This window comes from Rhamphochromis sp. 'chilingali' (genome assembly GCF_963969265.1).
Source record: "Rhamphochromis sp. 'chilingali' genome assembly, chromosome: 1".
In the NCBI taxonomy this organism is placed as follows: Eukaryota; Metazoa; Chordata; class Actinopteri; order Cichliformes; family Cichlidae; genus Rhamphochromis; species Rhamphochromis sp. 'chilingali'.
Genome location: NC_137929.1, coordinates 37,422,859 through 37,439,421, shown reverse-complemented (window position 1 = coordinate 37,439,421; position 16,563 = coordinate 37,422,859). Strand labels below are relative to the sequence as shown.

Below are 16,563 nucleotides of genomic sequence, written 5' to 3'. Positions count from 1 at the left end.
TTTATTTATTAAAGAATACACACATAACACCTACATAAATGCATTTTATCAGTACATCAGTACAAGCAATAATTGTGCTTTACTTCTTAAAACGGTTTGATAGTTTCTATAAACATTTTAAATAACATCTTTTCATTCACTGTATTAACAAATTAACATTTTAGAACTGGCTCTATTGCTATTATGTTTTGTTTTCTTTCACTCTGAAAGCCACTTCATGAATTAAACCGAAATGTCACATGAAGCAAAACATGAATAAAAACACCTTAAATGTAATTATTATTACGTTTCACTGCACTGACACAGTTTTGGGTCTATAATGACACCTAGTGGGTCGGTGTGGTAATATTACAGGATATAAGGAAGGTTTTACACGAAGGGATTCCTGTATGTTCAGGGTGTGCCCCGCCTCTACAGACCTATGGTAGCTGGGATACGCTCCAGCTCCAGTGCGTCCAGATAGGGATAAGCGCAAGAGGACGAATGGATGGATGGATGGGTTTATGTGAAATATATTTGCAGATCAGATGAAGCATAAAATAGGAACCCTAATTTGTTGTAAGCATAATTACTGGTAAAATGTCTTTCTCAAAATCATATTAAGACATAAATATAATTTAGAGTTATACTCTGACAGCTGACACACCTTTAAAGTACCTGCAGAGCAGGTGAGACGAGAAAAGCCCCTGAGAATTAAATGCGGACTTTTTCCATTGCTGGGTGTGGGAGTGTAAACACCAGGATGTGATACTTTAAAAGTGAAAGTGAAACAAAAACAGGCCGTGACAGAGCGACACAAACAAGTGTTAGACGGGCTGAAAGTTCTCATGTTAGTGTAGAATTGCAGATAAAATGGATGAATATCCGTATCCACTGTTTTTTGAAGCCACTGACTTTACAGACAGAGAGAAGGAGAAAGTGAGGAGATACTTTCAGAAAAGGCGAGACTCCGGGGGTGGCGACTGCGGAAATCTTGAAAAACTCGGAGGAAGAGTTTATAAAATCTGTTTCAAGTTAAAAGAGGGTAGGACAGTCGATCATTTGTAAAAAAAAAAAATTTTTAGATTTGTGTTTAAATTCAGGCTGTTTCAGTGACTCTGTTTATGGATGTTTTCCAGATCAAGACAGAGTTTTGCAGAGGAAGTTTCACACCATCACTCTTCCGAGTGGAGAAGTGCGGCTGACCGTGAGCCGGACAAGTTCACCACAGACCTCTGACCAGCCATCGACAAGCCAATCACTGGTACAGTTTACTGCTCTTTCAAACATGACTTTTGGTTACAGTAAAAACTGAGCGCCAGAATAATGTGGCCAAACTAGTTTAAGAGGAATGAGTTAGCCTCCAGGGGAAGTTGGACAGCTGAGGACAATATTGACAAAAAACAGATGATTATAAAATATTTCAAAGACACTGTAAGTACTGCAAAGAATACATTTTAAATAGTAAAACAGTCCTTTTTAAAAAAAAAAGATACACGATCATTAAATTTGACGTCAGGGACAAATATAGAGAACGTGTTTGCTCCACTTTTGCTGGGCCCTCTTTTTTATAGCTTTCATTTCATTGTGCCTCAGTGTTTTCAGTGGCTGACAGTTCTCAGGTTTCTTTCACTTCTGAGTCTTGCTGTTAATACAGAGTGTAAATATACAGTCTAGTTCAGCATTTTTTAAATCAGAAAGCCTTCCCTGAAAAATACATCATGTAGACGGCACAGTATGTAGATACAAATACAAAAACTTTATACACTATTTTGCATTTAAAGCCTTTGTAGATAAGGAAGAAACCAGTGCCATGTATGATACTCCATCTCCATACCATCAAAGATACTGTTTTTAAAAACATAGGTCATAAAAAGCCAGATGGTAACACTCTCACTGGACACTTTATTAGGTACACCTTGAGAGTAACAGGGAAGACTTCAGTGCTGCTTTAAATCTTTGCTGTTAATTTTTTATTATAATGTTGTGATGTTATTTGAGTTAATGTTTCCTTCCTATCAAGTCAAAGCAGTCTGGCCATCCTCTGACCTCTGACATCAAGAAGACGTTTTCATGCAGAGAATTGGATATTTTCTCTTTTTCATTCCATTCTCTGTAATCCCTGGAGATGGTTGTGTGGGAAAATCCCAGTAGATATATATATCTGAAATACAACAAAATATTAAATTCTTTGTGGAATCCATTGACACTGCATCCCGTTGGCACACAAATGAAATAATATTGTGTTCTAAATTATCACAAGTCATTGCATTCTACTTTCAGTTACATTGTGCACAATATCCTGTCCGTTTTAGAAACAGGGTTGTAGTATATTTCTGTTCTAACACAGTGTCAGAGTCAGATATAACAATCAAAAACAAAAACATATAAACAGATATTAATTTAATGTGTTTTTATCAACATAGGACTGTATGAATCTGTCCCGAATTCGACAAGTGGCACAAAAACAAACCAATGGAGGCCCCAGTAGAGTGCAATCAGATGAAGAGTTTATTAAGAACACACATGCAGGAAGAAGTAAACTCGAAGCAGTCTGGCCATTCTCCTCTGACCTCTGACATCAAGAAGACGTTTTCATGCAGAGAATTGGATATTTTCTCTTTTTCAGTCCATTCTCTGTAATCCCTAGAGATGGTTGTGTAGGAAAATCCCAGTAGAAATAAATCAAAGCAGCCCAAATTTATTTTTCATTCTGATGCTGAGTTCGAACTTCAGAAGATCCTCTTGACCATGTCTATATTGTTAATTGCGTGTGATTGGCTGATTATCCTTATGTATTAATACGCTTAAAGAGGTGTACCTAATATAGTGGCCAGAGTGAACAAAATATTAAATTCTTTGTGAAATCCATGGAGACTGCACTCTGCTAGCACACAGATAAAAAACCTTTAAATTATTCACCAATCATTGCATTCTGCTTTCCTTTACATTATACACAAATACCCAGACTGTTTTAGAAACAGGCCTGTAGCATATTTCTGTTCTAACACAGTGTCACACAGTGTGAATTGGGGCAACGGACTGGACATAGCAGAGATGGCACATATTGGATGGAGTATTAATAGATTTAAAGTAAAAAGAAATTAAAAAAAAACAGACATGGTAAAGATTACGTCAATTAGAGGTTTTGAATGACGGTTGTGATTCATTTTTGACTTACTGCCCAGGCCTATGTGGTACACTCCCACTGTTTACAATAAGTAGCCTATCGTATATCATAAATTGACAGATTTTTTTTCTTTCCTTCTTTCAGATCTCTAGAAACCCAAACATAAAGGGTCTTGAGAAGACTTTCAGGATAGATGTTTTCCTGATGTTTTTCCTGAGAGACAACTGTAAAGCATACAAATTTTTGGAAAAACAACTGTCTTCAATCGGCTGCACAGTGGAGCTAAATTTTGATGAAGAAGAAGTTTTGGTTAGAGGGGAGGTTGACAAGGGTCCAGGAGGAGGATTTGGTGGTGCTGCAGAGAAATGGGAGTGTCAAGTGGATCAGGTCTTCATTCGGCTCACCGAGACCTACCTCTGCTATCATGTGTTTGAGCCAAAACAGGTGAAAATAGTACTGCAGGACTCGGCCTTTAAGACAGATGATATCAAAGTTTACACAGAGAGTGGCTATGCTGTGGTTGTAGGAGAGGTTGATGCCATGAAGGAGAAGATTGCAATTCTGGAAAAAAGCCTACCCACCAAAAAGGAAGTGCCAATTGTGGAGAAGAACTTCAAGCTCATAGAAGAAGAGTTCAATCGAGAAATGCGTGCTAATTGTCCAGAGGTTACAATCATCAGAGGTAGTGCCATGATCACTTTGGAGGGCCCTGACAAAGAGGTGCAGTCAGGAGCTGCAAAACTGGTTGAACTGATTAAGAACGTAAAGGAGAAGAGCGTTAAGTTCCCTACAGCTCTGCTAACCTTCATGAAGACCAGTGATGCCATCCCAAAATACCAAACTCGCTTCCAGCAGAGCCTCAGAAACCCTGTTTTCTTTGAGGTGGGTGCAGATCTGGTTCTGTCCAGTTTGTCCTCTGATGCTCTGAATGAGGCCGAGGCAGCAGTAATGAGAGACCTTAAAGTGACCACTGTACAGCTGCAGGGTGCAATAGATCTCAACAGGTTGAAAGAAATTCTGATGAAAGCCAAGAACGAGGCAAACAGTAGAGAGTTCAGAGTGGACATCAGCTACATGCCAGGCGCCAGGGGAACCTCAACAACCAACGTCCAACTGGTGGGCTACAGTGAAAATGTGGCCAAGCTCAATGAAGTTCTTCATGACTTCCAGTTGAATCAAGTTTCAACTCAAGAAACCATCAATCTGCTTCATCCTGAAATGGTCGACTGTTTTAATAAAATCTTAGACTTGATTGGCATGAAGCAGACCAAGGTGACCTTACAAGCCTCACATTTTCCAAATCCTTGTGTGTTGGTGTCTGGTCCTCGATGTCATGTTCAGGAGGTCAAGGATGCCCTAACATCAACTCTAGACAGTGTTGTAGTAGACACTTTGACTCTAGATGGACCAGGGGCTCAGCAGTACTTCCAGGAAGAGGGTAAAGTGACTAAAGAGCTGATAGAGAGCTCCTGTTACGTCATTATCCGAAATAAACAAACTGCAGCCATCCCAAATGTGCAAAGACCACGAAACACCAGCAGACTCAGCGACACACCTAGATCTCTCAGCTACAGCAGCAGCATGTACAGCACAGTTGGAAACTCTGCAATCAACAGAACAAACCTGAAGATCAAACTCAGCAGTTTAGAAAATGAACAGGTTTGATTATTTCCATTCAATTCTATTTCCCATAATCCCAAAATAAAATATCAACATTCATGTTATTCAATATTATTTCTGCAGGCGGATGTTCTGGTGGTCCCCATGCTCAACAAGCAGCTGACTTCTACAAATATTGGCAACAGTTTGTTGGCCAAAGCTGGGAATGTATTAAAGTTAAAGTTTGATTCAGTCTTAGCCAGTTGTGCCCTCGCCCCTGGTGATGTTCAGCTGGTTGATGCACCTCCATCTCTGGGCTGCTCCAGGATTTTCTTCATTGAGTGCTTGCCTTGGGACGGAGTAAGAGGACAGAGTGTTCAGGTAAAATTAAGGACTTTCATTAACACTTCTGGTGATGGAGAAGTGCTAATTCATATTTAATTTACCTTCAGAAAACCATTGAAATCCACTTTATAGCTGTACATAGATGAAAGTATTAATTGGAATAATCAGATGATATCTACGTGTATGTGCAAAAGTAGAATCGAGACAAAAAAATATACAATAAAATATTTCTTAATTTAATTGAAAAGCGAAAGCATTAATGTACCAACCAGATAACTGCAAGAGCAGTCTTATACAACCAAATTGAACTTTTTGTGCAGCCTCACTGTTTTCCATGTGTGCTCTGTTAGTTGCAGTGTGCAATCCAACAGTTTGAAAACATAGTTTAAAATATGTAACTTTTGATTTGCAGGCTCTTGGTAACAGTCTGAAGAGGTGTCTGGAGCTCTGTGCACAGCTGAATTTGGGTTCAGTGGCCATTCCAATCATTGGGCCAGGAATTGTTTTACAATACCCGCTGAGAGAAGCTATTCAAGTGTTGACTGACGTCATTCACCAGTTTGGATTATCTGCATCCTCTGGATCTCTTACAAACATCCACATTGTCATTAAACCTGGTTACCCTGATTCTGAGGCGGTCAGTGTCAATCGATATGTCCTGATCTGATATGCATATCATACTTTATTTATAAAACACTTTAAAAAACAAGAACAGGGCTGTCCTGACCAGACATCAATTATTTATGTTGTTATTCTTGTGTTTTTATTTACAGTGCTACCACGATGTCTACAAACAGCTCAGCTTAAATATGAACCAGGGAGGCCAAGGTAAACTAGCACTACTCAGACTGTCTTTATTATGTGACATTAATGAATAGTGAGCAGATAAAAAGCATTCAGCCAGTGTCATATTTTACCATATTCATCAGCACCCTCAGTCATCAGATTAAATGTCAAACAAAATCGAATGTGTGGAGCTCGTTCAGTGAGAGACTGAGATTACCGAAAAGCACCACTGAACGACACAGGAAATCATTCCTGCCTGTGGCCATCTCCCTGTACAACGCATCCACTTAACACACTGTTTGCTGCTACAACTACACATGTTTCTTTTCCAAATATTTATTTATAAGTGACTTATGTATGTATGTTTGTATATATATGTATATATTGTACTATTCTTAGTTAGCGTATTGTCTGTCTTGTCTTAATGTTGGTTTAAAATGGAGCACTGTAACAAAAAATAATTTCCCCCAGGGATCAATAAAGTATTCTGATTCTGATTCTGATTCTGATTCTTCATCTCAGCAATCTTCAGGTCCCTCACCAGCGACCTAGATGACATCATCATAACAGTGGGAAGTGGAGTTAAACTACATGTGGTGTTTGGTGACATCACTAATGAGACTACAGATGCTGTGGTGAACACAACAGACTTCCAAAATTTTAACCTTGGTAGGTGAAACCGAGGATGCATATAAAGGCAGGAAGGCGGAGTGAGCAGGAGGCCCATGATGTAACTTTGAAGTTATTTTTAACCACAATGGTAGCATAGCTCTCTATGGATGACAAAGGAAAACAGCTCTTCATGAAAATCTGCACAGATATAGGGATACCCATATGATTGTAATCTTTGAAGTTTTCATCTAGCATTATTAACAAGCCTCTTGGATTAGCTAAAAACCTCACTATATACTTATGAAGAGCATAACTGACAGTTTGACAATTTGTAATGCATATGGAGCTGCAACACTAGATAATTTGTTGTATTTTGGATCTCATACCTATCATGATTATAGTTTCACATAGTGAAATAAAGTGCATATTACGCATAATATGCACATTAGTCTTAGTGGATGGCAATCCAAAACTCTGAGGCACAGGCGATGGAAAGCAATCAGATGATCAAACTATAACAAAGACAAGTGAGTCAATAAAAGCCTGGCAGGGAACAGAGGTGACGTGGTGAACTGGTATACTGCCTGTGGTGTCAACCTGGCATGAGAAATGTTTGATCTCCAGCCAAGCAGGTTTGGCAGGGATTAACCTTTGACTTACCTGTGAGTACCATTTCCCATAAATGCATTTAGATTGATTAGGGGAAATAGGGTTGATGAGTCACTGTATGCTTCACAAGCTTTCCTTCACGGACAGATTATAAGTTCTTTAATATATATTTTTCTGATTTTTCGTCATCTACAGATGGAGTATGCAAAGACATCTTAACTGTAGCTGGACCAGAGGTGGAAGCTAAACTGAAAGCAGGTGAGAAAAAGAGAAGCTGCTGCTTACCTTCTCATCTTACTTATCTGACTCTCACTCATGCTTCCTGTGTCACTTTCTGTGCAGCAAAAGTGAATCGAGGAGAAATTTATGTGACCCAGTCTGGAAACTTCCCCTGTAAAGCTATTTTTCATGTATGTGGAGAAAAGGATCAAGCTCTCATTGAACAACTTGTGTGTGATATCATTTACTATTGTGAATGCTATAAATACAGTTCAGTGGCAATTCCTGCCATCTGTGCTGGTAAGTATTTTTTTTGGGCATTTCTATTCATTCAGTTTGTTGTGAAACACAAACACACACACCTAAATGCAAGTGGTGTTTTTTCAGGAGCTGGAGGGTTGAATCCTGCGATTGTAGCAGGAGCCATTCTTCAAGGGATCAAGGCTTCTGCATCATCTATGAACAGCCTCACCAACATCCGTCTCACCCTGATTAAGATCGATGTCTTCTTGGCTTTTAAAGAGAAAGCGATGCAGATGTATTCCTCAGCTGTCATCAACAGAGGTGACAGAAATATTCACAAACTGACATCTTATGTGCAATTGAATTTTAAAACGAATTTGAAAATAAAAACTGATTACAAATTTATTTTACTGAAATTTTTTACTGATTTGTTCTAGTACTTCCAGTACTTCCAGTACTTCCAGTTCAAGTACAGCAACAACAGCCTCCTCATTCTGTGAGTGCATACCTCAGCAGTCTCCAAATCAGCTCTACAAGTCAGCAGTCTGTCTTCACGTTCCTGGGTCTTTCCAAAAAAGACGTTGATGATGCCATGGAAAAGCTGAAGCATCAATATCACACACAGTGCTCCAGTAACACCTTCTTAAAGGAGGAACTGGAACCCCTCGACCAGGACGGCATGATGGAGCTGAAGGAGCTGGTGGAGTCTGAGGGTTTATTCATGCAAACTGATCAGTCTGGCTCTCTAACAGTGAGTGGGTTGAAAGACGGGGTCACCCGCGTGATGCAGAAAATGAATCAGTGTCAGTTAATGGGTCTTGCTAATGAGGTGAGAGTCAGGGTGGAGGAGGATTTGTACCTCCGAGTTGTTTGGTGCATCCTGGCACATAACGGAAACTGGGAAAGACTTCCCAGAACAGCCAATCACCAACTGGAAAACAACGAATTAACAGAAGGAATAAAAGACGCACAGGGACTCGTATGGGAGGTTAATCTACAGACAATGATGGCCACACAGCAACTGAGCAGACAGGCGATGAAGCTAAAGCGACTTGAGAATCTGAGAGGTGAGAAGAAAGAAACTAAAAAACTACTTGTAGTAAAGAAGGTTGCAAAAGTCATTGTGAAACATGAAAGCAACAATAAACTGTTCACTTTTAAACAAAAAGTATGAAAATCCTAGATCAGCTGATAAGGTTGGATCATGTTGATTTAACAGGAGTGTTATAATATTGTCAGACGGGCTCCATTGCAAGTTTTGGTTGTATTCATTCATGATACTATTAAAATCTTTTTTTCTTTTTACGTGCTTCATTAAAGATTTGCAGTAAATAGCAAAATAAAACTCAACATAGGCTCTAGGTGTCTTCTCATGTGGTATATGCTATATATGCTTGTCTCTTTCAGACTTTACTTACCCTCTGTACTGGGACAGCATGGCTGCTAATGAGAGCTTGAAGGTCGTTACACTGGAGCCTTCCTCTGCAGAGTACCGGGCAGTGAAGGAGGCCTTCAAACGAACTGTTGCCAAAACTGTGATGAAGGTGGGTGGCTGTCCTTTGTGTAAGGGAACATTTCAGTTTCTATTTATATTACCTGTCTTATAATATGAATGCTGCTTTGTCGCTACTTTATTCTTCTTTAGTCAATAGAACAGTTTATTTATTTTGATTCACTAAATATAACAGTTGTTTATTCAATTCTTTGGCTTTTTTTGTTTTGTTTTTTGACTATTAGCAAAAAACAAAATCCTGCAATGGCAATGTCATCGAAAACATGATTTTGCTTATGCGTCCACGTATTGTTATGGTTGTTTTTGCTATTGGGGCTTAACACTAAATAATCATAATCAGTAACAACATGTTAAAAGGGGGTTTGTCAAGGTCTGGCTGTGTGGCAAGCAGAGGTTGGACCCAAATGCAGCACTCCAGAGACGAAACATGAACTTATGCAGCTTTATTGCTGAGAACTACAAACTGAAAGTACAAAACAAAACTCCTGGAATGGTAACTAAGCAGCGTGGCAACATGAAGTAAACTGCACATGGGGGGTACATGGCAGTAGGACATGAAGACTGACAACATGACGAGAAACGGAGACAAACTGTGGAACAGACTTAGTGTTTGAGTTCCTCACTAAGTCTGTTCCACAGCTTCACTCCCACATTCAGTAATATGAAAACTTCTTTTATCAGTAACAAAACACATTTATATAGAAAAGGGAAGAATAAAATAATATTAAAATTTAATTCCAAATCAGTCAATGTCACATTTTACAAATAAATTCATTTCCTCTTTTAAAAGATGATTCATTTAATTAAATTGTGTTTATTTATTTCAGCATTCATTTGGGATTTTAGGAGGATTTTACTTTCAATCCACCATTGAAACTATGCCATCACTATGATGACATACTTTGAACTACCCCTCAGATGTAATTAATATCCTGGATTATCTTGTTAGGCAGCTCTTTAATCCTTTGTCCTTCTTCTCTCATGTCAAATTGAGCGTTTGCAGAACGTTCACCTGCGGCGCACCTATGAAGCACAGAGGAAGCACATTTCTGATAAGAACGCACAGGAGGGAGGAGCAGGGGAGAAACTTCTGTACCACGGGACGACCCAGGAAAATTGCGACTCCATAGTGAAAACTGGATTCAACAGGAGCTTTGCTGGACAAAATGGTAATAATCTTTTTATAGAGTCCACATTTACTGAACCAAAACTTTGTGTTATAAATGGTTCTTTACTTCTTATATTCTTTATATTCCTTAATGGAAAGATTGGTGTTCTTTATGGTTTTAGAGTTTTAAAGCTTGTTATAAAGCAGCTCTTCTCTTGATGATTATGCCTCCACCTGCTTTGGTAGATATCTAGAACTCTGTGAAAATAGAATAGTGCTTGACTTCTAAGCATAGAGACTACATCCCTGGGTCGTCTGAAATCAGCAGCCCATGAGTTAACAGCCAAATGCGTTAAACGATTTTGCACCTTAGAGTCATTCAGTCAACAATGAACGTCTCTGTTCTAGAAAGTCAAATGCTCAAAATTATACAATGCTGGGTCAATAGGACAATAAAAAATGGCTAAAAGAAGACAAGAAAAGTGCTACAATAGCCCAAAGTCAAATGTTGTGGTGGGACCTGAAGAGCAGCGGTCCCCAACCGTTTTTGCACCATGGATCAGTTTATGTCCAACAGAATTTTCACGGACCGGCCTTTAAGGTGTTGCAGATATGTACAACAAAATAAAACCAGTACCGGTACCAAAAAAAAAAAAAAAGATTTATTCATAACACAAGGGACAAGACCCAGGGACACTGAGTTAACAATAAAAACGAGGCCTAGTAGAGTAACGGCACTTGATTTCTTAAAGACATGTTTTTATGTTCCTGTATGCACTAATAAAACATGCTGCAATCCACTGCATGGTTAAAATCTTGAACACCTGGTGAAAGATATGAAATAAACAGTACTTGTAACAAAGGCAGGGTTAGTGAACTAGTAACTAGTTCTGTGTCACTACAGTGTAAATACAATCATCTGTTGTTAATTTCCTTTTCTCTTTTCACCCTCAGCAACTGCATACGGTCTTGGGACCTACTTTGCTGTAAATGCCAACTACTCGGCTCAACCCACCTACTCCAAACCAGCTGCTGATGGTTCTCAGTTAATGTTCGTCGCCCGAGTCCTCACAGGTGTCTTCGCTCAGGGCCAAGCTACCATGAAGGTGCCTCCACCTCGAAACACCCAGCAGCCTCATGACCGCTATGACAGTGTGGTAGACAAAATGGATAACCCCAGCATGTATGTTGTGTTTCATGACAACCAAGCGTACCCTGATTACCTCATCACATTCAAGTGAGAGTAAAGGAAAAGTGTTTTCCACTGTTTATAAATGAAAGTGTCTGAAAAATCAATTATGAATAATATAAAAGTTACAAATTGAATTGTCACTGTCACCGACCTAGCTAAACAGCAGCTGCTTCAAATGAAATTAAAAGTTACATATATGTACATAAACACTGGAAACATGTTACACAATTATGCAGGTTTTAATCTTTTATTTGGTTGATCTTCTTACATCTTCACCTTGCCAAGTGTAAAGTGCTTTGAATACATCTAATTAATCTGAGAACATGGCACAATACCCTAATAAAGATTTACTGACTGACAATGGTCCATTCTTGAGAAATTAGAGGTGGGTAATCAACAGCAGACTTCCTGTTTAAACCCCCAAGCTGAGGATTTTGGCAGTTATCTTAGTTTATATTTTATTTATTTATTTATTTATTTTAATAAAACCAGACCATACCAAGACAGTGTTGGACCTGACTGAGAATCTCAGGGACACGAGCTCTAATTTACACCTTCGTTATTGTCTATCTTACTCTAAATGGGAAATGAACACGTTGAACTAGGCCAGGGGTCAGCAACCTTTTACACCCAAAGAGCCATTTGGACCCGGTTTCCAAGCAAAAGAAAACACTGGGAGCCGCAAATACTTTTTGACATCTAAAATGAAGATAACACTGTATATATTGTTTTTTACTTTTATGCTTTGTGTGAACAACTAAGGTGTGTTGCTTATGAAATCCATGAAGTGCTACAGAGAAACTTACATGTTATTTATGTAATGAACACATTTTGAACTCTTAAAGAAATATAACAAAAGGAAAGACACCCAGCTGAACTAAAATGATCCATGTAGCAAACAGAAACTGTGGTGAGCCGCCAGCCTTATATCACCTTTGGGCTTTTGGAGCCTTGACCTGACTTTTAAAAAATAATTGGAAAAAAAGCACTATGCTGCAAAAAAAAAAATGAAAATTGATATTTGCAAAATTCTGCCTAAATATGTATTTTACCTGGTCAATGTGTGTGGCGGGGCGTGGTCTGAAGCGCTGCTGCAGGGGAGGCGGACGCACCTGAGCGGCACCCGCAATCACGCCTCGCCGCCTTAACGTCTGTGCTCTCTATGCTGTTGTTGGTGTGTGTCGGGCTGTGAGCTGAAAAGCTACAGCCGGCTGTATGCGTACAGCAACCGTGTGTGAAAAGTGGTCAATAAAGAGAAGCTGTAACGCGTGTTCATGGAAACATCGTCAGGTCTGCCGTGATATGTTTACAATGGGACTTCTGCTCCTGAACCTCTGCGCACAGCGTCTGCAAATCAGGGCTTTCATCTTTACGCAGGACTGTAAGCTGTCATCTGTGAGGCGTGAGCGGTGTTTGTTTTTAACATAGTTCAGGGAGGAGAATAGCTGCTGACATAATGTGGATCCGAAGATCCATAACTGGCCTACCTGGGGTTGAAAGTCTCGATAAATGCATGTTGTTTCGGCGGGTATGACGCTTATTTTGAGCGATGAAAAAATAATAGAATATAATTGTATTTTTATATTTCTAGAACTACAAGTTAAAAAAGAACTAACATAAATAAAATACACTTCAGCTAAATACTTCTAATTTATTTTCCCAAACCACGCGGAGCCACACTATAAGGACTAAAGAGCCGCATGCGGCTCCGGAGCCGCAGGTTGCCGACCCCTGAACTAGGCATAAAAACCCTCAGGTCAGTCACAAGACAACTGGTAAATAAGTCCTGAAGAGCCTCAGTCTGGTTTTCTCTGACCTGTCCATAGTTCCAGTCAGTCTCAGCAATGTCATCATAGAAACCATGATAGATGATCCCCATCTCGGTCATCACACTCCTCCCTCTCCATCTCATCATCCAGAAACACAGCATCCTCTGAGGGACGACAACATGTCAGGTGATTGAGTGGGACAAAAACCAAACTGTGATGTTACAGTTCAGACTTTAAAAGACACACACATAAAAATTAAAACAACACAACAGAGGATACCCAAACATCCTGATGAGATTTTTTTTTTTATTATTGTTGTAATTGCAGGCTAAAAGTTTCACATATGGGACATTTCAATTTATAATGTGATGCGCACCTTTAAGTCTCTACTTAAGAAGACACAGCATCGCAGCTTTACTTTACTTTAATTTTTTTTTTTTTTTTTTTTTCCGCCTGTCCCATTTGGTTCTTTAGCCATCAGAATTGTTGTCTGAAGACCAACAAGGATACCCAATGGATTTACTTTGCCAAATGGATCATTGTGGCATTGCCGTATTGGTCCATTTGGTCGATCTTTGTTTTTATTATTTATTATATTTTATTTACAGATGTTACAGACGGGACAGACATGAGTGAGAGATAGGAAAGGGAGAGAGAAAGAGGAAGGAAAGGAAAAACAGAAGGGGAGAGGGACAGAGAGAAAGGGGGGGAGAAAAAAAATAAAAATCTCCTGGATCACCTGTTGAGAGAAGAATAGAAAACAAGCAAAAAAAGACAAAAAAAAAAGAAACAAAGCAACATACTAAACACAACACCCTCGCATTAATCTAGCTAAGTGTAAACAGCAGTAAATACTAAATATTCAATGTTGTTGTGCAGCACGCAGGACAGATGTGCTTCGAAGTAGCAGCCAAGAAAGGTGTAATTTGGGTCTACGAGCAGTGAACACCCGTGTGCATACCTGTGTGGATCAGCGTGCTTGTATTCCAAAGGTTTCTCCATGTAACGATCTGCTAGGGAGTGTGGGGGGGCCACAGCCCCGTCCTCCAGGGTGTGAAGCAGGTATGGAGGAGATCAAAACTCCAGACATCCAGAGGCCCCCAGAACACAAGAAACCATGGAAGACCAACAGAGGGGCAGCCGCGCCACTGTCCCAGTAAGAGCTGAGGAGAGTCCCAGATGAGGGGTCACTCAGCAGCCGCGGAGCAGAAGCCAGGGGGAGTTGCAGTGACGCGCCCGTGAGCTCCGCCGGCCCCCAGCTGTGCCTGAGTGACCGAGCCCCAGGCCGAGAGGCCGGGGGCACCCCATCCCCGAAGGGGCCCGAGCGAGCCCCAGGCTCCAGGCCCCGATAAGCGGCCGCCAAGGAGTGAGCCGGTGTGTACCTGGACGCCCATCCCCAGACACAAAGAACCACCAACACACCGACACCTGAGGGAGTCCGCCACCGGCAGGGGAAGTGGTGGTAAGTGGAGATAGGCCTCCAAACCTTGGAGGGCCTGAGGTGTCCCCAGAGAGGTGGCGTCTGATACCCAACCTGACATATAGACACAGACATACAGGCACACACAGACACAAACATCCATTCCCCCCCTCATGCTCTCATATGCACTCACTCCACACTCAACCAACGTGGAGACAGACATAAAGAGAGGCTGTACACACGATCACACTCCCCAAGCGTACTCTACAAACCAGGTCTAGGTACCCTTGCCCCTGGAGGGGGGAACTGCACCCAGACCCAGGTGGTGTTACCCTTTTCCCTGCGGTGGGGAGAGGCAGACCACCCCGACTCCGTAGCAGCAGGGAGGCCCCACACTCCAGACCGCAGTCGGACGGCCAACTCCACCTAGCCCTCCCGCTCCAGCAGGCCGCAGAGAATGGGGGTGGGAGAAGACTCCAAACCTCCCTCAACCCGCTCATTGTAGTGTTGATGCATGTGTGTTCTAAGGTGCAGCTTTACTTTAATTCACCATAAAGTAGCTTTGAAGGTGCTTATTGTAAAGCCCTTGGTCTAAAAATATCTAAAAATCTTCCAAACTTAACTGAGATTTTTTTTTTTTTTTTTTTTTTCAAATGACATCAGAAACAGCAGTATGCGACATTACGTGATGGCAGAGCTTCAGTTCATCCTTTGTCATTTTTTTTTTTTTTTTTTTTTTTTTTTTTTTAATAAATAGGACAGGGGGAATGAATGAGAGAGAGAGGGGGAGAGAAAGAAAGAAAACCAAAGGGGAGAAGAGACGGTGAGAAGGGGGGGGAAGAGAGACAAAAAAAAAAAAAAAAAAAAAAAAAAACTCCTGGGTCACCTGTATGGAGAAAAAAAAACAAACAAACAAACAAACAAACAGAGGAGACAGCAAACAACAAAGAGCAACATAATAATAGAGAAAACTGAGATTATTAACAGATTGCAATAATGAGGTAGAACCAGAAACATGTTGAATTTTTTATGTAATACCACTTTGTACCCCTAGATGGTGCAGCGAATCAGTGAAAGCTTCATTTAAGAACACATTCTTACATTTTTATTTCTCACAGTGGCCTGGAAGAAATTTAAAGCCTGACAAGGAGACAAACAGATCAGGCTGGTTAAAAGGAAATATTAATATTTAAAGAGAAACACAGATTTGAAAATTTTGACACACAAATGCCGAAAATTCCAGGTAACAAAATCCAAAGAAGTGGATCTGATCTGGATCTGAATCAATTTTCTGAGATTGCAACAAATCCACATAGTAAAAGTCTGTCCCCTGCAGTAAAGTTTGTATTTAAATACTTTAAAGGGTAATTACATAAAGTACCTTTATGACCTGAGCTTTCTACTTTAAATACAAGAAGAAAGTGCTGGGAGAGAAAACTGAAAATTTATATTCATTTTCCAGCGAGCTGCTACTCTGTAGAGATCTTTGTACATCTACAGCACCTCCGTGGATTGAGAATACAAAGTCTACACGACTACAGGAGTTTCTTTCTTTAGTTCAAACTTGTAACATACACCTGTTAGTTGGGGTTGGATCACGTCCACAGCATAAACAAACCGCTGTGGGGTTTTGGAACTGTACCGAGACCATCTGCCAGAGCCTGGCCATGCCAATCAAAGTAAGACCAAATAGGCATTGTTTTGGTCCACACCAAGTACAATTACTGTTCACACCTGGACAATCGAACCATACCAAGGAGGAAAACTAACCCATGTTTGATTTAAATAGATTAAACGGCGCAGGTGTGAAAACACCCCAAGTCACAATTGGAGCAATGCAACCATGCAAGCAGATGAAGGTAGAAGTTTAACATTATGATTGAGCAGTGATTTCACAGTACTACCTCTGGTGCAAAAGGGTACTTGAGTATGTTGTATCCTGTGTAAATCTGGCTTTGGGGGTGGTTATAAAATGATTAATATTTGTATCGGTTCTGTTCAGGTTTATTGTATGGCTTCACTGTTGTATTTTAAGAGAT

General features: G+C 40.3%; 1 protein-coding gene across 1 annotated transcript; it reads left to right on the top strand.

The window, feature by feature from the left end:
* Positions 1 to 779: 779 nt before the first annotated feature.
* LOC308395061 (protein mono-ADP-ribosyltransferase PARP14-like) lies at positions 780 to 11,688 on the top strand. The gene is made up of 14 exons (XM_080879715.1): positions 780 to 1,024; positions 1,119 to 1,243; positions 3,254 to 4,768; positions 4,853 to 5,089; positions 5,466 to 5,690; positions 5,827 to 5,881; positions 6,362 to 6,508; positions 7,256 to 7,318; positions 7,403 to 7,579; positions 7,667 to 7,843; positions 7,960 to 8,589; positions 8,930 to 9,066; positions 10,039 to 10,204; positions 11,098 to 11,688. The coding sequence occupies exons 1-14, from the start codon at positions 853 to 855 to the stop codon at positions 11,382 to 11,384; spliced, it is 4,113 nt and encodes a 1,370-aa protein (XP_080735841.1). The 5' UTR covers positions 780 to 852; the 3' UTR covers positions 11,385 to 11,688.
* The last annotated feature ends 4,875 nt before the right edge of the window (positions 11,689 to 16,563 follow it).